General features: G+C 43.0%; 1 protein-coding gene across 1 annotated transcript in view; it reads right to left on the reverse strand.

Moving 5' to 3' along the window:
• Positions 1 to 2,071: 2,071 nt before the first annotated feature.
• Positions 2,072 to 23,925, reverse strand: part of UBR5 (ubiquitin protein ligase E3 component n-recognin 5) — an 81,283-nt gene continuing 59,429 nt past the window's right edge. Inside the window, exons 42-58 of the mRNA XM_018559005.1 lie at positions 23,429 to 23,601; positions 21,880 to 21,990; positions 21,165 to 21,382; positions 20,715 to 20,835; positions 20,536 to 20,634; positions 18,867 to 19,110; positions 16,925 to 17,030; positions 16,691 to 16,835; positions 16,483 to 16,613; positions 15,777 to 15,837; positions 14,224 to 14,399; positions 14,057 to 14,141; positions 9,869 to 10,024; positions 8,127 to 8,240; positions 7,037 to 7,181; positions 4,657 to 4,742; positions 2,072 to 2,381 (exon numbers count right to left, since the gene is read on the reverse strand). Coding sequence (XP_018414507.1) covers positions 2,169 to 2,381; positions 4,657 to 4,742; positions 7,037 to 7,181; positions 8,127 to 8,240; positions 9,869 to 10,024; positions 14,057 to 14,141; positions 14,224 to 14,399; positions 15,777 to 15,837; positions 16,483 to 16,613; positions 16,691 to 16,835; positions 16,925 to 17,030; positions 18,867 to 19,110; positions 20,536 to 20,634; positions 20,715 to 20,835; positions 21,165 to 21,382; positions 21,880 to 21,990; positions 23,429 to 23,601 — 2,384 coding nt within the window. The 3' untranslated portion in view covers positions 2,072 to 2,168. The remainder of the gene's footprint in view (positions 2,382 to 4,656; positions 4,743 to 7,036; positions 7,182 to 8,126; positions 8,241 to 9,868; positions 10,025 to 14,056; positions 14,142 to 14,223; positions 14,400 to 15,776; positions 15,838 to 16,482; positions 16,614 to 16,690; positions 16,836 to 16,924; positions 17,031 to 18,866; positions 19,111 to 20,535; positions 20,635 to 20,714; positions 20,836 to 21,164; positions 21,383 to 21,879; positions 21,991 to 23,428; positions 23,602 to 23,925) is intronic.

A 23,925-nucleotide genomic window follows, 5' to 3' on the forward strand; every position in this document is an offset into this window, starting at 1 on the left:
TTTTCCACAGACCAAAAATGACATTTGTTTTGCAGTCTGAGCTCCAGGATGTTGATAGGAGACCTTATGGATAGGGTGGGGGGGTTGAGTGCCTCCCCCACACACCAATTATAAGACCAGAAAGGGATTACACTACTTGAAAAGATGAAGATTTGGGGTTTTATAGAGGAAATCTAAAAATGTTAATTGTGTCTAAGCAAATACCCAAAACATAAAAACCTGCCTTGCCTTGAGATCCTTCTGAACAATAGCAGTGTGCGTCCTGTGCCTAGAGTCTCATACGGTAGCTGTATATCTGAAGTGACGACATCTAAGGCATGGTGCCTATGACTGATCGTTTTATGAGATTCGGCTACATCACGGCTGTGCTGCAGTCTCCTGCTGGAGAGGAAGCTGTACCTATGGTGCTGTAGTACAATCATCTCGCTGCCTCTGCTTCATTCAGTGGTTTTCTCTACCTTTCCTGCTGCTTATTTACCCAGTAGGCTTCAGTCTTTCCATAGAGAAAGGTTTGCCTCCACACATTACACAAAAAGTATGTGATATCCGTAATGGAGAAAAGATTTGCTCCAGGGAGCCTGAGGGTAAAACCTAGGGATGTCCCGATACCATTTTTTCAAGACCAATTACTTTCCCTCAGGTACTCACCGATGCCAATACTTTTTCTTAAAAGGGACATGACTTTTTTTCTAAAATACAGACTAATGATTTTAGTTTATAATTATGAAGAACTGTAACTCAATCTAAGATTATTCAGCAAATGGAGAACAGCAACAAGCAAAAGAGAACTAGAGATCCCATCAATCCATGATTATACAGCAAAGAATGGCGACCAGCTCTAGAGGACTACAAATCTCAGCAATTCATGATTATACCGCAATGGAGAATGACAACTGGCTATAAAGGACTACAAATCTCAGCAATCCACGGTTATAGAGCAATTATAACAGGGCTGCGTGCAGGTGCCAATCTCTGTGGGCAGGAGCCGAGCTCCAGGGCTGTCCTTTGCTGTGCCAGTCTCGGGAAGGAGCTGGAGGTGATGTGCGGCCTCTCTGGCACGGTCAAAGACAGCTACCGCGGGATACCCAGCAGGCTGCCTGAGGACCCCTGCAAAAGCGGGACTGCTCTGGTTTAAAAAATTTAAAGTGCCGGAATTGGCCTTTAGTATTGGGGAATTTTCACGAATTACAAGTACTCATGAAAATGCCCTGCATCAGCCCCGATACTAGTATCGGGACATCCATAATAAAACCTGGTCCTTTACCTCTGCTGGCTGCTTTTTGGGGCACAGTATACGTCCTCTTGCAATGTTATAAAATTGTCATAATTCTTTAATGTTTCGCACTATACACATTGTAATACCGTACTGAGAAACGTCAGAAATAACTCAAAAACACAATTTTTGTTTCATTTTTTTTTTTACCTAAAAGCGTCCATTTAAAATAAAAACAGATCTGCTTGAGTTATTTTCCCACTGGCGTAATTGACAAAGCATAGTAAAGTGAAGAAATGATTCGGAAGAAAAAAAAATCCAACTGATTTTGTATGCATTTAACATAAAATTACATACATGTATTTGTACATGCAATTTTTTTCATGACCTATTCTTCTCAAAAGCTCCAGTCTATGGAAAAAGATTGTGATTAGAGCAAGGTGTATATCGACATGACACATGAAAAATAAAAATAGTGCAACATAAGCTCATAGAGGGAAGAAACCCAAAAAAATCCTACAAAAAAAAGGAAATGAAAAAAAAAAGGGTGTGACAGATTATATTTTAGATTTCGATATCATTATTCCCTCCTTCCAACAACCATCAATAAAGCGGTTTCCACAAAGGCAGCGGTGAATTGTCTGACATTGTCCTGTCTGGGAAGAGACTATCACAGTGTTACTTCATCTTCCTCCGGTCCTGGGATTTGCAGGGAACGTAACAAAGCCAAACCGTTTGTCAGAAGACCTGGTAGACGGGCCGAACTAATAATTGGGTTTTCGCAGAGGAATGCCTGTGTAGCCCATAGGCGTTAGACGCCATCGCAACTCAAAAGCGATAGAAAGTCCTCAATTCGACACCATGGTTGGGGCGAGACTTCATAAACTTCTGACAAATGGAAAAAGATCTACAAAAACATGTTTGCTAGATATATTACACGGGGGAACACTTTCATCTACACGAACCCAAAGTTCTTGGTTTTTATAGCCAGTAATAACTTCTGTTTGAGAATCTGTTTGGAGGAGTAGAGAGGGACATACAGGCGAGAGATACAGGTGTTGGCGGTGGGGAGATGTTGGTCATCTGGCGGTCGTATGGTAATTGACGGCATGGGCTGAAATCCTTCTTCACTTGCGGGCAAAGATGGGCTTGACGTCCAAAAATATACCTATGTTAATAAAAATAGAAAAATTATTTGGGCACAATGTGAATTTTGTTCCCAACACACACACGCCTCTATATATCTATATCCATCTCTCTTCTATCCTCACAGATTAATGTCCTAAAAAAACAAAACCCTCATTTTGCAGGCAAAATATTTGTTTCTGGTCACCACAGGTCTGCTTTTGTACAGAAGTTGTCACTTCTATCTCCCAATAACACACTGCACATATAGGATGACTACATATAAAATAATTGTCCAAGGTGGAGATGTCTAAAGCCCCTTCCAGAAATCAGAAAAGAGATGTGGGGGGGTCATGGGAGGTGGGGAAGGGTGATAAGACAGATGGGAAAACCTTATCGGATTGAAATTGCTTTAGACTGATAGGTTGGCACTTGAAATTTCTGCCTTTCTTGGGTGTGCTCAGGTAGAGTGCCTGCAAGAGGTAAAACTGCTGACAAGAACGATCAGTAAAAGAACGCCTGCAAGTCAGACTAACCTATGATCTAAACTTGCTTCACCAATGGAAAGAAAAGGAGAGAGCAGGCATCTGATCTACTTTAGTATTTAAAATTGTGCACATGTGTTGCAGAATGTATTTGTAACCTACCAGCAGACATACACTGCTTCTGTATTTAGACATTCTGGACCATAAGACAGGTCACAGGAAGCACAGGTCAGCAGGAACAAACAAAACAGTATTTTTGTCATAACCATAAAATAAGAAACCATCAATAGGATATTGCTGGGCAAATCATATTGTGGAGAACATTTCTCAGAGTGCTCCCAGTCACCATACAACACAGGCTGTAACAGCAAGTGAACCTTAACATTTTTGGCAGGTTTAGGAATTATCCAAGACCTCAGAGTAGTAAACTTTGGAAGGGTTAATGCAGATGGCTAAATGGTGTACACTGCGTCAAGTGTCAATACAGGTCCTCTTCCTGAAAGAAATCCTCAGAACCAGATGCCAACCTCAGCCTCCTCAGGTACAATAAAGCACATGCAGAGGAATCTCTGAGGTGGTCTGAGGGAACAGGAGAGGGGGGGGCCCCCACTTGTGGAACCTGCAGTCTGAAAAAGCTTGGTCATTCTCACCCCATAAATCAGCTGTAAACTCCTATCTAGACAGCAAGTCATAGGTGTGTATTCTAGAGGGTGCAGGAGGCCCCTGATGCTAACAGTGAAGGGGACAGGTAGCAAAGCATGGTACTAGCAGAGATGGTGTCCCTAGAAGAGGTAGGGCCCTTGCCAGAACGGTTATCTGGTTGAGTAGCCCCTGCGCCCCCCTCATTGGTACCCGCACATCTAAGGTCTGCTATATGCATCTCCAGCAAAACTCATGACAGGAGGTGAGAGGTGTGCAAACACCAACAGGTGGAGGAGACCCAGGCTTCAGTGGTGCAGTAGTTTACTTCTCTGCACAGTGTTGCAGCAAGAAGCATGTCCAGCTGGAGCATGTGCTAGAGAGACAATATGGGGGGGCACATGAGCAGTAGAATACCCAGGGGGGAGGCTGGTTTTGGCTGGACGTGATCTGCTGCCCCTAGGTCTCGAGGGAGGAAACTTAAGCACCAGATCCAAAATAAAAGACTGAACCAGTCATTCTCTACCTCATGTGTATTAATGTGCTATAGCTGATGAGCGCATAGTAAAAGGTGCCTATACACCTCACAATTATCTGGAGATTTTTGTCTGTGATTGCAATTTCCTCAGAAAATCTGCCAGTTGATGGGGAGTGTACAACCTCAATTACTGTACAACTGGCAGATTTTTGTCTTTCAAGCAGGCAAGAAAACTTTTGTCTAATTGGATGAAAAATTGACAGATTAGTGGCGTTGTACAACACAAATCTCAAGATGCAAACTGCACATGCTCAAACGAAAATCTATCCTTTTGATCGATGAAAATCAGCCAGGTGGTGGTGCTGCCGAGCGTTAATTGGTCTGTGTATGATGGGCTAGTTGTAAGAAAATTGAATGAGGGTGAGATGTCTGGACAACAAAAGTTGTACAATGGTTGAAAGGAGAATGGCCACCTTTAGACAACCACGCAAACTTTCCAATAGCTACAACATAGTTAACAATTGCAGGGCTGTGATGATGCACTCGAAGCACTAACATATTACAGCATATAAAAGAACCAATCAGAAGATTGTGGTTTATGTAAATGTTCTAAATATACTATGTACAGGTAAAATGTATCTCATAAAAATTAATATAGAAAAAGCTACAAAAATATATTAGCAATACAACACAATGATAATGTAATGAGCACTTACTAAATCTTGCCGCTCAGCCATGCTCATCTTTTCAACAATGGACCAGAACCAGCGCTTGAACTGCAAAAGCTTTTCTGCATTTTCTCCTGAAAACAAACAATCATACAAATGTCTTATTCCTTAGCAAACGTTTACAAAATAAAAAGCTTTATGCAACAGGTTTTTTTGTTGATGCATTCCACTGATTGAAAAAAAAAACAATTATATATCTCCCAAACTAGAACATTTTCATTTATAAAATTATGAACGGATTTTGGATGTGCTGCAAATGCCAGATTTCATCAGCAACAGGTTCCTCTAACTGTGCTCGTTTCTCCAGGTTTTACAAAGGCCTTGCGAGCAGGATTTGCAGTTTTCCTATAAACCCCACACAATGCATATTTCAGGCTTTATGAATAAACTTTAAAGTGTATGTGAAGCCAAACGTCTTTATCCGGTAGGGGACAGAGTAGCGAAGAGTTATTTTTAGCTTGGTAGGGGAATGTTAATTCACTTCCTAAGCCTGGTGACAACAGAAAGTGATAGGAATTACAGTCTAAAGGTGGCCACAGACCTTACAACCATTGCAAGACTTTTGTCTTGCGATGGTTGTAAGGTAATTCAAAAAAACGTACGATCTGCCCATCTTGGACAGGCAGAATGTACTTGCGATCATCGCAAGCCTGCCCCGCTGAGGGGCGGTCTTCCGATGACCGCAATGCTGTACAGGCAGTGTGCGCTTGCGCACACCGGCACGTGCGGCATTTATCTTCCGAACATACCACAAACCCGCCGACAATCGTACGATTCTCAGCGGGTTTTCGAACATGTTCCTAAGATAAAAGGTCGTGCGACCGTACAGTAGAAACGGTTGCACACCTTTCACACACCTTGCGATAATCGTACGATTGATTTCCTGCGATTATCGCAAGGTGTGTGGGCACCTTTAGGCAGTTGCCACCAAAACTGGGGTCCCTATTGGAAGATTTTGCCTAATCTCATGTTTTGGTGACAGTTTTAAAATGTTGTATTTCTGATCACTTTCTTTCCCTGAACAAAGAGATGGTGCATCTATTTAGTGGGACAGAACACAATGAAAACTTGATAGGGGTTCTAGTGTGTATATTATATAGAAGTTTTGCTATTCATGTACTTTAAGTTAAGAAAAAAAAAAAAGTTTTAAAAAACATGCGTATCAGTTTTCTTCAAACAGTAGCTTCTAGGCGCCTACGGTTTCGCCTACCCTGATTTAAAATTAGTTTCTTTGCAGCTTTTTTAATACCTAAAGAATGGTCATCACCGTTATGTATGATTAACAGGTGCATTGCAAAGTGACGTTGGCTTAAAAAACATAAAAAACGAATGCAAGACTACTAGTGCGTGCAACGTAAGCCATTCACATATAGCGTTGGCGTTTCCCGCATGGTTCTCCGTGTGGAAGACAGCGCGGCACAAAAACACTAAAATCTTTACAACTGCACTCGATTGCGGCTATTACTATAGCAGTGAATGTGCGGAATCCACCCCTGAAATCGCGCTTGGACTATTTTGCGGGATACATGGACAACCGCTTCTGTGTGAATGGAGCATAAAGAGCTTTTGACATCATAGCATGTGATTTGATGGGGAATCAAAATGACTGCTTTGCAATATGAGATTTCAGGAGGTAGGTGGGTGCACTAGAACTCAGGTCAATGATTGTATACAGTGTACTCCTGGGTTCAGGGGATACTAGAGAACAGAAAGTTTTCCTGACAACTAAAAAGGTATACACACTCGGGCACCTATTTTTGCTGCTTTTTAGTGGGTTGCATCATCGTGGGTCTTATACCTCATCAAGTCATTTACACGTTATCATGCCATGTTCACGTGAATGCACGGTATGTACTTTGAGCCTTAAAAGGAGAACTATGGGGTTAAGTCTTTTCCCCATAGTTCTCCTTAGGGTAACGGGAGGACACAAACTAGCGTCCTCCCGTCACCCTAGGCTCAGTATACCGCGAGCTGTAGCTCACGGTATACCGAGACGCCGCAGCTGAAGTGGATCCCGACAATTGTGCCGGGATCCGCCCAGCTGCGGGACTGACAGCTGGCTCTGCCTATCTAAAGGCAGAGCCAGCTGTACCCGCCCCCTCCCCCGTCCGGCCAGTCAGCGCTGGCGGATCGGAGCGGGGAGAATCCAGCCCCTCCCGTCACGGCAGAGAGCCGTGACAGGATCGAGAGGTGAGCGAACGCCGGTATCTGTTCGCTCACCTCCCGATCTACTGAGCCGACCTGTGACAGTCTCATTGTCACAGGTCGGCTAGAACTATGAGGTGAGTGGAAATCACTCCTCATAGTTCTCCTTTAAGTTTTTCACTGTATGATTCTCTTAGGCAGCACTACATATAGAATTTCTTACCCGATTCATCATTGAAAGATGTGAAACTGATCAGCATTTGAACATTAACTTCACCGCAGCCGTTCACCAGGAGTCGGAAATCTTCTGCTGTTAAATCTTCTAGTGCACTCTTTGGAATTACATCTAGCAGTCCTTTCCTCATGGCCTAAAACATACAAAATGACAATTAAGGTAATTGAAAGCACAAAATCTATGGCACCTATGGCAAGCTTTATTCAGGGCAACCAGCTTTCATGCTTTTTTTCATGTGACTGCATTAAAAAGGGAGACACACAAGGTAATACCACTGCTCCATCCAACACTGAGGCTCCAATCCCTGGGCAGGTGCGGACGCAGGCTAGGGAGCTGTCCATGCTCAAACACAGAAGAACGATGGAGATGGTCAGCCTTGTAAATTAATCAGTGAATGTCTGTTGGACTGCGGTGTGCGGCTCTTCTTCATTAAAGCAATCTGTACTCAATGATTAAATAAGGCACACGTTTTAGGCTGGCTTCACAGCTTTGTGTTGGAGTAAAGCACAATACAACATGCAATGCATGTTAAAAGGCCAGAACTTTGTGCAGAGCATTACGGTGCAACACAGACAAACTTGTTGCGATGCCTTGGCTGCCCAATCAAAATAAAAGGGCTGCCTTAATGTAATGGAAGTTAATGCATGGGAAGTAATGAACAGCAAAGTAGTAAAATAGTGTAATGGGGTCCTTAGACTTGAAGGGCAGCTGTACATACATTATGTAAATGCATATGGGGCAAGCATATATTAGGACTGATGTGTAAAAAAAAAATACATAAAGCTTTCATATCATGTCCTGCATGAAATACTACTGATGGTCCTATTACTCTGACTGCACCTAGAGAAGTACATTTGTTATCGCTTTGAAATGGCTGCCACTAGTTTCAGCTGAGCTGACTGGTTGTAGATGGCATCCCCTGCCTAGCTAGTATAATTCTGATCTCATCTTCTGTCATTGACTATGCAGAGTTCTACAACTATGAAATGATAACGTGATTATATGGTATTACACAGTACAAGAGATTGCTCCTAGCAAGAGAAAAACTGCCCAAATATTCTTATTAAAGCAAACTTACATGTAGAGGCTGTTCTGCTACTACCAGCATCCTATGTTCAGCATATTTTCTTACATATTCATAAACATTCTGAGGCGTTACGGGGATATTTACACCATTGGCAATGAGCTCCACCTGAAAATAAGGAAACGCCATCTTTAGTCGTAGGTAATCTCAATCAGCATACACAATCACAGACATATTAAAGTGCACCTGTTGTCTTAGACAATGATTTAGAAAACGCAAAAGGAAAAGTAGGTATTGCAACCCATGGAACATTTTATTGTTTAGGGTTTAAGATTTTGAAGGATGGAGATTAATCTATTAGCACGACATTCTAAATTTAAAGTAAGCACCATAAGGGGCCCATTATTACCTTGAACCCCCTCCTTCGAAGTCCATTCTGCAGCCTCACCAATCCCACTATCCAATGAGAGCTTTGCTACTGGCTGCGAAGGTCTCTCAATGGATAATGAGAAGACCATTGAAGGGAAAGACTAAGTCTGAAATGTCAATCCTAACAAAAAGCAGCTTTAAAAAAAAACAAAAAAGACACCTGGTGATCCCTGCTAAAAGGCAGGCACTTCATTTTACAACCAGTAGAAAGGCAGATCGGTTCACTTTATGTTTCTGCAGACAGTAGAGCTTCATTAAAGTCCAAACCTTTGCGAAAGAACTATGGCCCAACCTTTTTTGGAGTTTGTTCTCTTTAGGGTCACAGGAGGACATTTACTAAGGTCCTCCTGTGACCCAAAACTCTGCATATAGCAGGCTATTGCCCGCTATACACTTTCAGTGCATACCCACACTGCAGCCAGGAAGGATCCTGGCAATATTTTCAGGATCCACCCCACTACCTGATTGGCAGCTGGCTCTACCTCTCTAGAGGTAGAGCCAGCTGTGCCAGCCCCTTCCCTGTCTATCCTTCCAGTCAGAGAACCCCTGTGAATGACCGCCACCACTCTCTGCAGGAGAAGATCGTGAACTGAATGATCAGCAGTTTGTGATCGCTAATTTCTTAAGCTTTAGAGCCAGCGTGTGAGTGCTACAGTGTCCCACTCCAGCTCTAACGATGGGGATGAGTGCATTTCGCTCTACCCACCCAATCAGAATAGCTGCTGTTAGGTGCCGCAGTGGCTGTCTAGTCCAGATCAGAAAAAAAACTGGGTGTACTTCTGTCAGGAGCAGAGAGAAGGCCTCCATCACCCAAGGACACTAGCAAAAAAAGTAGCAGCATAACCCATCTATTCACTATTCCTGTTATGCATGATCAAGAAATTATGCTTTGAACTTGTCATGTTAAGAAAAATTCTTTCAGATGAGTCCGCTATTTCAGGAAGATACGATACAAATAGTCTTTAGTGTAAAGCCAGCGTCATTTATGGCACAGGAAAAATCAAAGTTATGGGGCTTCATAGGGTTCCTTCCTCAAGGCAACATAGTGACAAATATGGACTTTATTGAAGCTCTACCATCAGTCAGCATCTAAGGGACATCAAACATTTTCCGCTTCATAATTTTTCCATGTTAGCCAACAGCATAGAGGGACACACGACCAAAAAAGGCCTTATATGTAACTCATTCAACATACACAAAGACCTTTCTCACTGGAAGAGCAAAGTACAGCATCTACGGCCTCTGCAAACCATAAAAAAAAACCAATAATAATTTCATGGAAAACGTGTCATCGCAGAGGAAAAAATTATTTGCCATTACACAACACAGTTTAAATAGTCAACATGCATAAATATGATTGTCCTTACCTGTCCACCACACTCTTCCTTGCACAGGTCTATAGCGAATGCCAAGTCCATTGATGCAAATACAGCATCTGCATCTGGACCTTGTGAGGCGAGGATGAGCTGTCGAAGACTTTCATACATCACATGATCAAAAAATGCAAAATCGTGCCAGTTCACCTTCACAATGAAGAAAAAAAAAAAAAAAAGGCAAAATATTACCAATTTCTTAATATAATTAAACAGCATACAAAATTGAATGAACACAGCAAATGTTTTTAACATCTTAAAAAAAAAAAAAAAGTGCTTTTTCCTCACACACACAGGACCCTATTGCTGGCAAGCTGCTGCTAGGGACAGAAATGCTGTTGTGACATGGCCACAAACACTACAATCGGCTTTACTTTTGAAGGTACTGTACTAAGTGGTGATGGAAATATGTCGGCAAGATATTTAGGATGTATGCTTATATATTAAAAAAAATTATTTTGGCTGATGTTCTTTAACAACTTCAGTCTTATGTAACCCTACTGTTTTCAGGGTGTTAATTGTACACAACGGAACAGCTGTAGGGAATTTGGTCAATATAAACATGTTCAGTTGACATCAAAGAGGTAAATTAGACCCGCCAATCAGAAATGGTTTCAGTATTTGTGAATGGCACTAAACTGTATATGAATTAAAGTGTCTTGGTGGGAATCATATATAGATGGGAAATATATGCTGGGTGGATAGTGTGTGTCCTTATGGAGCCTATGTCATCTGAGTTCTAGATATTTTATTATTACTCTGTTGGACTATTCCCGTTCATCTGTTTCTGGATCCAAGAAATGCTACACTCTGGAAAATAACCGAGGTTGCCTGGATGTTTCCTAAAAATTACATTTTCGCAACGCACACAAATATTATATTTCATACATTCCCCTTTATCACTACACCTATTTGCAGGGGAGAAAAAAAAAAGTAATCTTGCAGTGGGGCTATTTCCGCATTGCAAGGGTTACCGGCTTGTTTTTGTCTAGGGCTATTGTGTAAATGACTTACTACCTAGTCTCCACAGGCCCCAAAACCAGCAGCAGCAGCCCAGAGCCCTGTAATAAATATGAGGATGCCAAGGAACAACTCGCATACCAGAGCGTAGGGAAGAGAGGCGAGTAAGTATCAGGTAAGTAAAAGTCCTTTACCCCTAGACGGTACCCATGAACGAGCAGAGCAGTTAACCATTGCAGTGCAGAAGTAAACTACAGCAAGAGTAGACCTCAGAAAACGTGTGAACAGACGACCAGTTGGCAGCCAAGCAAATTGGAGAAACAGTTGCTTGAGGCTGAAAAGCCCAAGAAGCACTTAGGATCTAGTAGGGTGTACCTTAAGCCACCTAGAGTGTGCAAAGAGAAGCTGATGCACCCTACAGGGACCTTCTGGAATTCCAAAATGTGAATCAGTCTTCTGAAAGAAGCAGTAAGATGCAGTACAAACCACATACTTACCATGGAGGTGAATTCCTTTTTGGTGAATTGGAGCTAGACAGCAGGACTGAAAAACAATGTCCTGGTTGAGTTGAAATGCAGAAAACTGCCGTGAGCAAGAGGAAGTCCTGGGCCTCGACACCATCTTGTCCCTATGCAAAACAAGGAAGGGTTCCTTGCAGAATAAAGCTGCCCGTTCAGACACTTGCCTTGCAGAAATAATGGCTCCAAAGATTAACAACCCTTGTGGGTGAAAGAGAGGAATGTCTGTGTACAAATGGTGGCTTTTGTAGTGCAGAGAGAAACGCATTCAGATCCCACCGAGTCAACAAGAGAAACAGGTGGCGCTACAAGGGAGTCTGTACAAAAAACAGTCTAAATCAAGGAATAAACTTGACTACTGTGCTGAGCACCAAATGCTGGTTCAAGGCTCAAACCAAGTGAAGTATATCTTCCATCCTTGCATGTCAGATGAGACCGTGCAGGAAGTAGCCCTTCTAGCTTTTTGAATATAAAGGGCACAGGTCTAGTGGTATTCACTTACAATTAAGTATTCGGACTCTTGTCACAATGTCATCAGGGTAGCAACTTCAGCGGTGAAATTTAGCAGTGGGCAGAAGTGGCAGCCGACATGCAGGATTCTACATGCCGGGACCCACTCAGGTGACAAGTGGCTTCTACAGTGGAACACATGGTCATGGATATGGAATGACTGTTAGCTGTACAGCTGATTAACATGTAACTTTTGGGTTGGGTACTGTGAATAGGTTAGAGTAGAATCCTTGAAACAATGATGCATTAGTCCAGAAGACCAGAGAGGACTCCATGGACATCTGCTAGTCTGTGGTGAAACAGGAAGGCAGGACATAAAAAACCGAGGAGGGGGCAGAGGGTGAAACTCCGGTTTCCAGCCCTGGGACACCACCTCCGGAACTCAAGATTCAAGTTGTACAAGCACAAAAGGTTGACAAATGCAGCAAAAGTGGGGACACGCCTTCTTACAGAGGAAGGCTCGTCTAATCCTTTGGCAGCCAATGTGCCAGACCTTGGAGGACTGGGAACCAGGCTTGGAGGGTCTCACCGAAGACTCCAAGAGAGTGGAGAACAAAAAGAGGGAGAGGACATTGCAGTCTTCACCTTAGGTTTCTTCTTTGGGAGAGATGGGTGCTCTTGCCACCAGTAGAGTCCTTGATAATAGTATTAAGAGTCGATCTGAGAGGGCAAAATGGGGAATTTAAAAAAAGTACCCAGCAACCTACATAATGAGGTAGCTTTTGGTGCTCAGTCCAGAGCAGGAAAGCTCTCCTCACAGAACCCAGTGCCTCAAGTTAATTTCCAGGCTATCCCATTAATATCCAGTCCAGCAGGCTGAGGACAGCAGTGCTGGATAGCTGCAGTCAGAGATGAGCTCTAGCAGCAATATAGTGAACAGTCTTCATTAAAAGGGGAAAAAAAATCAAAAAAGAGTAAGAACAAAAAGGGCCACCAAAAATAGGTTATACCGTAACACAGCAAAATGAAGGAAAAAAAACACCCATTCTCCGTGGACACTAGAAAACAACTGGGATGTTGGTAGTAGAAGGGTTTATCCTGGAATAACCTACAGTTTTAACTCGAAGGTTAAAGACTTCCTTACCTTGTTCAGGCGCGAAACCGGCGGATCCACCGCGGGGGGAGTAGACCACTTGGACAGGAAGGACTCCTCAAAAGGATAACGAACCGAGAAGCGTTTGGGGACGGAAAACGACTTGCTCGGGCGCTTCCACTCCTTGTAGACAAAGTCATCAAAAAAAGGGAAAACGTAAGGGAAAACCTTAGTGGAACGCCTACTCTTGTGCGTCCCAAAAGGAACCGGCGGGAGCGCCGAACAGCTCGGAGTCTCCTCAATTTTAAGCTTTTCCCGCACAGCGCGAACCAAGGCCGTGACCAATTCGCGTTCCTGTACCATAAGGGCAGTCCATGACTCTTCGTCACTAGCAGACTCCGCCTGGGAGGAATCGCCCAGGTCGGGCTGCGCGGCCGCCGCCGAAATTTCCCCCTCTTCCCCAGAAAGGACCGGGGAGGGGGCCGGCAAAGCTTGCTTCCGTGGAGGGTGCTGCGTCAGCGCGCGCTCCATACGGGACACAAAACCGTCCATAGTGGAGGAAAAAGCCTCCAAAGACAACATAGCGCCGGTGGACCCCCCACCCAAAGACCCCACAGGCACCAAGGGAGACTGGGAAAGGGGCGCAGAAGTACAGGCTGCGCAAAGGGGAGACGTGGGAGATGTCCCTGAAGAGAGGCCGCAGCCCTCACAGGGCACTGCGGACAGACCGTCCCCCACAGTTCATGTCCCCGGCAATATAGCTGCTAAACTAGGGGATTATTCTACCGGGCCTGCGCTTTCAGAAAATATATGGTTTGGGGGGTCTTTTACAAACGCTAGCAACGCAGCAGTTGAAAATCAAATCAATAGGAAAAAATTGCAGAAAATTCAAAAATGGCTTGGCCAGCTGATTTGAAAAATGTTCGAGGGCTTGGCAGCGAAAGGGTTAATGGACGAAATAAATAAAGTAGATTAGTAAACATGTTTCCAAACGTTGTGGACAGGGTGCTCAAGTATAAATTTGGGAGTAAGGGGGTTCTATTTTCCACATGAAGATTGGCTAGAACTTCACATTTTCTTTAGAAAAGGAGTCCTGTGCCAATTCATTATCAACAACTTTATGACAAGATTTATGGCACCTGAATATTTCACAAGACTTACTTTTCTGCCCAGGAGAACTTTTATAACCTGTCGACTTAACGTGATTGGACATAGTTCATTCTGCAACAGACACAGGCCAAGGATCCTGAAACAAAGATGGATATGCTACATCATATCTTCACAGAACACATTATTTATTAAGATTACCCCTAATCATCAACACTTACCTTCCAATATTCCGGAAACAGTTTAACCGTGCCTCTGTATTTTTGCCTGGCCTGGGACTATAGAATCCTCGTTTACCAGGCTGATAAAATAAAGGAGCATTATCATCACCATCGTCCGTATCAGTTAGCTCCATATCAACCACACTACGGCTGGATCCATGGCGTTTACGGTTTTCCTGCAACAATGAATTGCATACAAGTTACAGAACTAGTCCAAACTAGCAAAGTCAAGCAAAGCATGGCATAGCACATAATGGTGGTACTGAAAAATCAGGTAAAATATCAATGACAGACCAACCAAATGACAGACCAACCAAATGACAGACCAACCAAATGACAGACCAACCAAATGACAGACCATCTAACCTCAATTGTTTAACCCCCAGTTGTAAGTTGTATTATGGTAATACCAACTAGAGTGAAATTTCCAGTATGAAAGGGAAGGGGGGAACACACACAGCATAAAGCCATGCCACTACTTTCGAGAGCAGACCTTGTTGCTTCAATACTTAAAATCACTAACCTGAAATGAGTATGTAGTTGGGGTTGCCGACTTTTTTAATCTGCAAACTTGCAGGTCAGTTGACTTAAAAGTATTGAAGGAAGAGGAATCACCAGCACTCAGTAGACGTCACACGATCACAAGAGCCAACGTTGAGACCACGCAGGGTCTCTTTATCAGGGCATAAAGAGTGTCTCGAAACGTTGGCTCTTGTGATCGTGTGACGTCTATATCCAATAAATGGACATGTTGTATTATTCTACTGAGTGCTGGTGATTCCTTTTCCTATATTGTGTCTGCACGGTGCCATCCGTGTTCATCACTACAAGCACCATTGTCTACATAGGCCTTGATTGCTGCAAGGTGTGCAGAGGATTTGCCCTTCTATCCAATTAATAGTATTGAAGTCAATGGTTTAGTAATTTCAGAAGCAGCCTCCATAATTTGCAGGTTGGCCTTAAGACATTTCTGAGCTAACCGCACTGAAGTGCAGAAACCTCATGATACCTTCAAGTACCTGTATCAATCTTTAAAATCAACCTTTGGTGTTTTCCTAGAACCCAGGCTAGACTGTACATAGGCGACGGGCTTACTTTTGACTCCATTGAAAGTGGAAACCCTACTAGTACCAAGTTCCACCTCTTGCATTCAAATTGACCAATACCAGAACTTCTGTGATCAAAAGAGGGCTGGGCATCTGACAGTTGAATTACTTTGGTTGGCTTTTCATACAGAGGGGGTAGGGTTTAGTATCAACTTCAATCGAAACGTAAGGACCTGTGTACAGCATGGGTCTAGAAGGGAGCTCCATAAGGATTGATTTGCAGTTTCTGCCCTTCAACACAGTTTCTGCCCTACAATCGTTTTAGTCTCTCTCTCCCCCACCCTCTGTTTGTTGAATCACTACTTATAACCTTGTAGAAAGAGGTATCCATATTCGGCGTTCGTAACGAGGCAACTTTTGACAGTTAAACCACAGTGGGCAATCCTCAACATTAGAAATGGCAGAAATAAATGCAAGATTAAAACATCTACAGGAACAATGGCTCACCTGCACTTTTTCAGAAGAATCTAGCAGGCCAAGATCAAGAATACTGTCGGCTCCATTTTCCCTAGAGAAAAAAAAGATCTGATTACATTGTGTGTTATCTATTATATCCCACGCTAGTGATTTTTCTATTCTAAGCCGCTTGCACACAATAGAACAAAAATGCTTTCCATGCAAAACCAAAATTAACCGTGTGCCACCCTGTTCTAAATGAATCCTGCATTAAATTGTCAGAGCACAAATAAGGATGGAGTGAGGGACACACACACACATTTTTAAAACGCTGTCTGAAGAACCTTTCTGCCTAAACTAGCATCAGAAGAGGCAGAAACATCAACTTAAAACTTTGCAAAGGTGTGAACAAAAGATCAAGTTGGGGGCCTTACAAATTTGAGTAACAGAAACCTCATTTTGAAAAGCCTAGGAAGTACTTACTGCCCTAGTAGAATGAGCAGACACAGGAACCTTATCCTGCAACTCATAAGCTTGAATGACAACCCGACAAAACCACCCCTTTACACCCTGTTACACACACCCCCCCCAACCAGGTGCGGAAAAACAAAATGGATCAGAGATCCGTTTCGCCAGACCTGATCATGTCGGTTTGGGTGTAATCTAAAGTAAGCCTTCCGATTCCCCTTAGGCTGACATGGGGTGCAGCAGTTTCAGTTCTTTCCTATGTGTGCCAGTTTATGTTATCAAGAGTTACCTTCCATGTGCGATAATTAATTCCATAGCTTCATCCACCCGGGCTCTCAGAGAATCTTCGCTGGCCAGCAGCAGTAGCAGTTGGGCTGGAGACAGTTCTAGCAGCATACCAGTAATTTTACTTGCAAATGCCTAAAAAGAAATAGTTATCAGTTTTGTGTGCCACAAAGTTTCATAAAGCTTAAACACATTGACTTGCTGTCCCTTACAGGTTGCATGGCTTGTACACGTGGATATAGCCTCTCCCCAAGAGCCTGTCTGTGAGCAGGAAGAGGGTCTGGATCATCACTGGGATTCCCTTCCGAGGCAGGTCTAAATGGCCTCGTGTCAATCGACAACTGTCTCCTGAAATCCCTAAAATGAAAACATACCACATGATGATTAGGTCCAATGAAAGCTACACTATGTTGTGCCTGGAAAATATAAAAACAGATGGAACAAACCTGTCCCGGTCTCTCCGAGAACCAGCTCGCAAACCACTGCTTCGACGCATGTCCCGTTCTCTTTCCCGGTCACGCTCCCCTCGATTTCTTAGTCTCTGCATCAAACCTTGAACACCAAAAAACACAAATTTTCATTTGTTTTGTGAGCACACAAATGGGATTTAGGCCGAAGATTGTGGTGCTTTTTTCCCCCCTTGAAGTGGCGTCGATACACGATTATGGTAAGGTTATAATCTTTATATCAGCCTGTTCGTTATATCACTCTGTATTAGATCATTACGACCATTATATATGACATTTTGTACTATTCTAAACAGAAAACAAAAATATGAATATGGGCGCTAGGGTTGCATAAAGCAGTCATATTGTTTCTTTAAAACAAGTTATAATAATGTTAGTATAAAATCCCTGAAATGTACTGCCTTTGAAACAGGGACTATGACCCCCCTGTCCTCAGCAAATGTAATAACCAGAATCAAGGAGGCGGCAGAGAGAAAAACTCCAGTTTTTAGCTTTGTTCAAGACACACTGAACCCCAAGCGTCAGTAATGGCCAGAGAGCTTAGAAGGCTGACAGATGTCCTCCCCACTTGTAAAAGTAGGGGTGCCCCTTCATTGGAAACAGGGCTTGTTTCTGGACTTTGTGGGTATGGGGGACCAGGCTTTATGATGGAACCTTTGTGCCCTGACTGGGTTTGGTACCGGATACCTGGAAAGGAAGAAGGGAACCGATGTTGCTACCACTGGCTTTGACGGCTTCTGGAGGTAAGAAGTTACTTTGCCATCAATGCAATAACGCAAGGCTACAGGAAATTCTAATTGGTTTAAGAACTTCTGGGTCTGCCGAGATAGATTCAGAATGTCTAGCTATAGCTTCTAACCTCTTGTCCATGGGGTCCTTAAACCAGAGACATCCCCTACAGGAACTGCACAGGCCTTGTTTAAACAAGAGATGGCAAGGTCCACTACAGGTACACCCCAACTCTCAAGGAAACCATCCTCAATAGTATATTGCTGGGCAAACCATTGGAACAGAGGAGTACAGGGAAAGATTTGCAGGTTCTGAAATTTTCAAAGACCCCCCAACTAGTGTCCTTTGGAAGGGTTGCTCATAAATATCAGCAATAACAGCAGTAAACTCCTTTCTAGACAAAAAACCCAAAAGGAAGGTTCTCTAGAGGGTACAGGAAAGGACCCTAATGCAAGAAGGGTAAAAAGGCAAAACATGGGACTGGCATGGATAATGTCCCCTGAGGGAGTAGAGCCCTCACCAAAACCACTGTCCAGTTGTGTGGTACCTGCAGGGTCCAGGCACCTCCAGGTCAACAATCCTTCATGTGCTCCTCCAAAAACTCACAAGCTGTGGGTGAGGAGAGTGCCCTGTATCTGGTGGTGCAGCGTATTCCCTTGCTGTGCCAAGTCGCACCAGCAGGTGTTCAAGCACAGCACTAGCCAGAAAGAAAATGGTGGGCCCATTGCGCAACCCAGTGGTTAAAGAATTTAACTCCCTATGTCCTGCGATATAAGATCAAGAAAAGCAATACTCACTTTACCCTTGCAGGCTCCTCTTTCCATGCAACTGACTCCCCAAACCCTCTTCTCTACTGTACTCCAACTGGTGGACACAGCTGTGGCTAGCAGTACTGCAATGTAAGCGAGAATGCCGGGGGCCACCCACAAGCCGGAGCGTTGAATGCCAGGGGAGCAAGGGATAAGGTAACTAAAAGTTCTTTTTACTGGCACCTCAAGATAAAGCATTTAACCCTTGCAGTGCAGCAGGAGACCCATTGCAAGGTAGTTTTTTCACATTATTGGAGATAAATATTAAATGGTCAATCATTTACTTGGGTCAAATAGAATCCAATGTACTCAAATTGTTAGTCTTTCAGTTTTCCATAGTTGTACTGGTATTGAATAAAGTTTACATTCTATAAGAGGCTTACTTGTATGTGTTCCTTTGTTGGTGTTCTGGATGCAGTCTAGACTTGGCAGCTTTTCATTTGACAGAAATGCTTGAGCAATAGCAGTGTAGAAGCTTCGGGCTACTCCGCTGCCCTCCCCTGGCTCATCTTTAAAAGTGACCTTTACTCTGTGCACAGCCATTGGTGTTGTGGCACATCTGCGGCCAAAATGGTTGTTCAACTGTCTCATCGTCTGCTGAATAAGGAGGTCTCGATCCCTGTCGACCTAAAAGACACAAGCAAAAAAAAAAAAAAAAAAAAGCTAAAACAAATGTCTGTATTTTATTAAAATTATGATTGTGCAATTATATTTCTGCTATATTTCATTAAACGAGAGATAAGCGGAATATATAGACAGAAACCCACTGGTATTGCAACAACAATGTATATTATAACTTACAATGCATCTTCTCTTTAACCTAAATCCAGCTTCACAGTGTAAACAATTTTAAATTCCCTAAGTCTTAACACAACATGCAGCGTTCCCAGAAATATTCAACTTTCAGCCATGCGCAAAGTCAGCCGAATCCAATTACTGTGAGGTTGGAATAAGCTCAGCCTTACTGAACCTTCAAGGCATAGTTCACCTTTTGCAAGAATGTACATAAAAAAAATAAAAGAAGAAGTGCAGTCCCTTTTTTTAAATTGAGCCTGCAAAGCATTGCGACCACAATCAGTGCACTGAGGGTGCAATGCACACACCCCTGCAATCTCCCCCGAGCTTTAGCATCGCATGAAGCTTTTATTGGGAGGCTGGAGGAAGTAATCAATAGACTACAAATGCTGCGGATCTACCAGTCCCTCTGCCGCAATGGAGTGAAGAGAAGTTAGGGAATTTGATCTTGTTACATCCTTAATATGGGTGTAAAATGAAAAATGGTCACAAAGATGAAGTATTAATTTAAGTCACAGCACAGGCAGTCATGTTTCCAGCCCCACTTGTCCTCTACACTAGAGAAGGCGTAGCCATCAGTCAATCTTCCAGCACATACATGTCACTATGCATCATCTGGACATCACTGGATGGACGGCTAGGAAGATGCTGGAGGTCACACAAGCGCTGCTTGGATAAAGGTTTTAAGATCGATAGCGGGAAATTTGAAAAAATAAATATGTACAGAGAGGGGGAGGTTAAGGAGTTGGGCAATCATTTTTTAAACCTGAAGTGGTATTTAAATGTGAACAGCTTACACAAGTGAAAATAACAGCAACATTATACTTACATTTATAAGGACTAACTATATATGCAGAAACTGGGTATGAAACTACTGTAGATGTCTGCAAGTTCTTATGTGAATTAAATCTTAACTACATTTTTTCTGGAAGCATATGTCAAATTTTGCATGAAATTTATGATGTGGCTAACAATTGCGTGTGTTAGCCATTTTGCATTTATGCAGTGAACCAATTTAACATCATTTATATTAAGGTAAGGGCATATACATAGGTGTCTACACCCAAGGACTAAATTTGGGCTAATATGCTTTAATACACAGCACGAGACAAAACTGACTGATCCATCAGGTTTGGCTTGCCTATTCAGGAATATAATAAGTGACCCCTGAACCGCAACAAGAAAGAATCTGAGGTTACACAAATACTAAAATCCGAAAAGGATTAGACTGGTCACTAGATTCTGGCTGAGTCTTACCTCCAAGGTCAGATCTCTAGATTGCTGATTTCGAAGTTTTTCCATCTCTCTGCGGAATTTGGATTCTTTCACTTCAAAGCCACCCAACTCCGTCAATATCTGTTGGAATGAGCAGAATGATGAACCTTCTACTTCACAAGCAAAAATGTAAAGCACTTTAATAAACTGTAAAAACTTACTGATCCTGGCTCTGCTCCAACATCCTCCATGAACACTCTGCCAAAAAGCTCAAGTGACAGCCTCCATCGACCCAAAAGCATATCATGAGAGATCACCATGCCCATAAAACTGCACTGTGGCCTAGTGTTACAAGTATAAATAACACACATTAGTAAAGAAGGAAAACATCTCAACCCAGTGTTGATTTCAGACTATCCTTATATATAGGTATTCAACAAAAGCCAAACACTGGGAAGAAAGGACACAAGAGAAAGACGAACCCCAAACCCAGCCTCATGCAGAAGGTCTTTATAAAACGTACATACTAGCAAAGAAATTAGAGTATTTACTACAAACTTAACACTGAATATAAGGAGGACACTCTGAAAACCGTTACTGAATACAATTATTACTCCAATATGAAGAGGACAAGACATCCCATATACAACTAAGAGTGCAGAGCAGCATACCTAAATGAGGTCAAAGGAGGGCCCTCACTTTCTGTCAGCCCAATCTCTGCCAGCAAGCTGCTCTTTAACTGAGCAGCCAGATCATGTGCTGATGGTCCTGGCTTTGAGCTGTCCATTTCCTCCTGGGGTGCAGTGGTCTCCTCTGTTTCTTTCTGCCGGTTCTGCATGTTCATTACATTCTTCAGGTTAGAAGCATAGGACATTTTGGTAGGTAAAACCTAATAAAAAAATATATACATTTCAATAACATATTTAAATACACCATTAAAAAAAAAACACTAAAAAAAAGGAACAGAAAACATCAAACCACAAAAGCATGCATTTTGCCTAAAGCTCAACTCCAAACTGGGTAAAGTATATATAGCTATATTGAAGCGGTCTTCAATTTAGTCAAGTGACAATGCCCAATTCTCTTCCTTCCCACAGCGGTGGTGGGCTGGCCACCTGATGCAGGGAACTGCAAAGAGGACTTTTCCTTGATACCCTGGGTTCACAAAAGTGGGCTAAAAGACACTGGGCAGCATTTAACCGGGAAAGAAGCACCTGTGACCACAGGATAACAAGGGATGCAGCGCTGGAGCACTGAGACGGTGGGTAATGCTTTTATACTTTTATTTTGTAACAGGCCGCAGAGTGATTTAGGAATAATCCTTGGAGTTGGGTTTTATTTCTTGTAAAACGGAACACAAGACTAGAAGGGCTTTTGCACTCTTACCTCCAAACAGTTTCTGTCTGTCACTTCTAGCAGGCATTTTCCGCTATTAGCTGAAGATGAATAGAGGCCCTGACTTGGACGGCCAAACAAGTCTTCTTTCCGGGCATTAGGCTAAAAAGGTGATTAAAAAGAAGAGTATGCAAAATTATAATGCATAATCAGTTATCACTTTTATTATAGCGACACTAAACCCAAAAATTCAAAGATAAATATAAGATCTACAATATAGCAATTTAAGCATACTCCAGTTTTCATTATTTGCCTTTAAAAGTTTGAGAGCCGGTTCACACCAGCTCCAGTGCGTTCCAGCACGATTTGCTGCTGGAACGCACTGGAGCGCATCCCGCCGGGCTTTCTGCGTTCAGGGGCGGCAGGAGGGCGTGTCGGTGCATTGAAGACACAGTAGAGTAGTCACCTGCAATGGAACCCGTGGCATGCGGTCCTGTGCAGTGAGATATGAAAAGAATGTTGCAAGCACTATTTTTTTCAGATCGCACTGGACTAACACAGTCGTTATGCCACGTGTTGGGGTGCGGGCTATCGCACTGCGGATGGGGGGCATGGCTGTGGTGCCATTGACTTCAATGCACTGCTACGCCCCCTCCCGCTACCGAACGCAGGAAGCCCGCCGGGACGTGATCCAGTGTGTTCCAGCAGCAAATTGTGCTGGTTCGCACCACAGCTGGGGTGAACCAACCCTCAAAAAACAATCTCTTTATCCATTTGGATAACTTCATGCCAGAGAGTGGCTACTTTTCTTCCCCATAGTCCCTATGGGAGCTGAAAAGTAGCCACCCTCTGTGCTCGCTCCCGTGATGGACTGCAATCAGACGTCAGGAGGCATAGAGCTTGCACGTCTCCTCTATAGAATCTTCACCGCTGCATAATCTCCACCTACAAATCCTCCCCTATAGACTCTAAGGCTCACTGATCACTGCACCGAGGTAAAGCTCCAAAACAGATCTATATCCTTTGATTTCTCTTCTCCTCCTCGGTGCAGGGGTAAGCTGAATGTGTCATGCTTGTTATCTCAGGTAGTTTCTTTTTTTTTTTTTTCCTCCAAGTTTCTGGAAAAAAGACTTGAGATTTTTTCAATATAGAGTTTTGTTAAATAGGAAGACTTTGCATGCGGCTTAGCTGTTTGTAATGGTTAACAGTGATGGAGAGTTAACAGTTAACAGAATGTTGAACAGGGTTTAGTGAGGAATGGCACATGTCAGGCATGTGTGCACCCGGAGTTATTTCAAGAATGCACAAAACAGGAAATGTGACTAAATAGAGGGACGGGAGCAAGCAGGGAAGAATTGACTTTGAATAAAGCAATGTGGATTTGTTGAATGCTTAATATGTAGATGTGCGGTAGTAGAAAAAACGTTTGGGTTTAGTGTCACTTTAACAATGGATAGTAGCATTACAGCATACAAAATGGTGATAATGGCAAGCCTGACTCATTCTCCATTTCCTGGTTTGTTATTTGATGAGGAGGGCAGGTGGATACATGTGAAGGATTTGAACGGGAAAGCACAAGAGCTGCATGCAATAACAATACCTGTAAGAGATGTGGCTGGTCAGCAAGTGGGATGGCATCTGCAAGAGGAACCTCAAAAGGATTTGGTGGAATGCAACCCAAGAAGGTCATAGAGTCTGAACGACGGAAGAAGGGGTGATTCTGGCCAGTCTCAGCAGGGAGCGTATCGTCATCCTTGTCATTTAATGTGGAACCTAACAAAATGACAGGTTTTATTGATGGTTCTGCAACACAATGTTTTCTAATGATACATAGTAACAAAAAGTAAGTCATCCACTTAAGGATCAGGACTTCTATTGTGTCTGATTTCAGAGGTCAGGAACTAAAGCTAGCAATTATAAACAAACATGCCTAAAGCCTATCTACAGCCAAACATATTTGGGTATTTATACAGCAGAGAAGTGTTACAGCTGTCCCCTAATGAAAGAAGCGATTGGTACTCATAATGGGGACAAAGACAAATATTTTTAGCACAGTGAGGAAGAGACAAGCGCTGGAAAATGTCTCTGCCAAGCTGT

This window comes from Nanorana parkeri, unplaced genomic scaffold (genome assembly GCF_000935625.1).
Source record: "Nanorana parkeri isolate BGI_ZX_2015 unplaced genomic scaffold, ASM93562v1 scaffold16, whole genome shotgun sequence".
Classification (NCBI taxonomy): Eukaryota; Metazoa; Chordata; class Amphibia; order Anura; family Dicroglossidae; genus Nanorana; species Nanorana parkeri.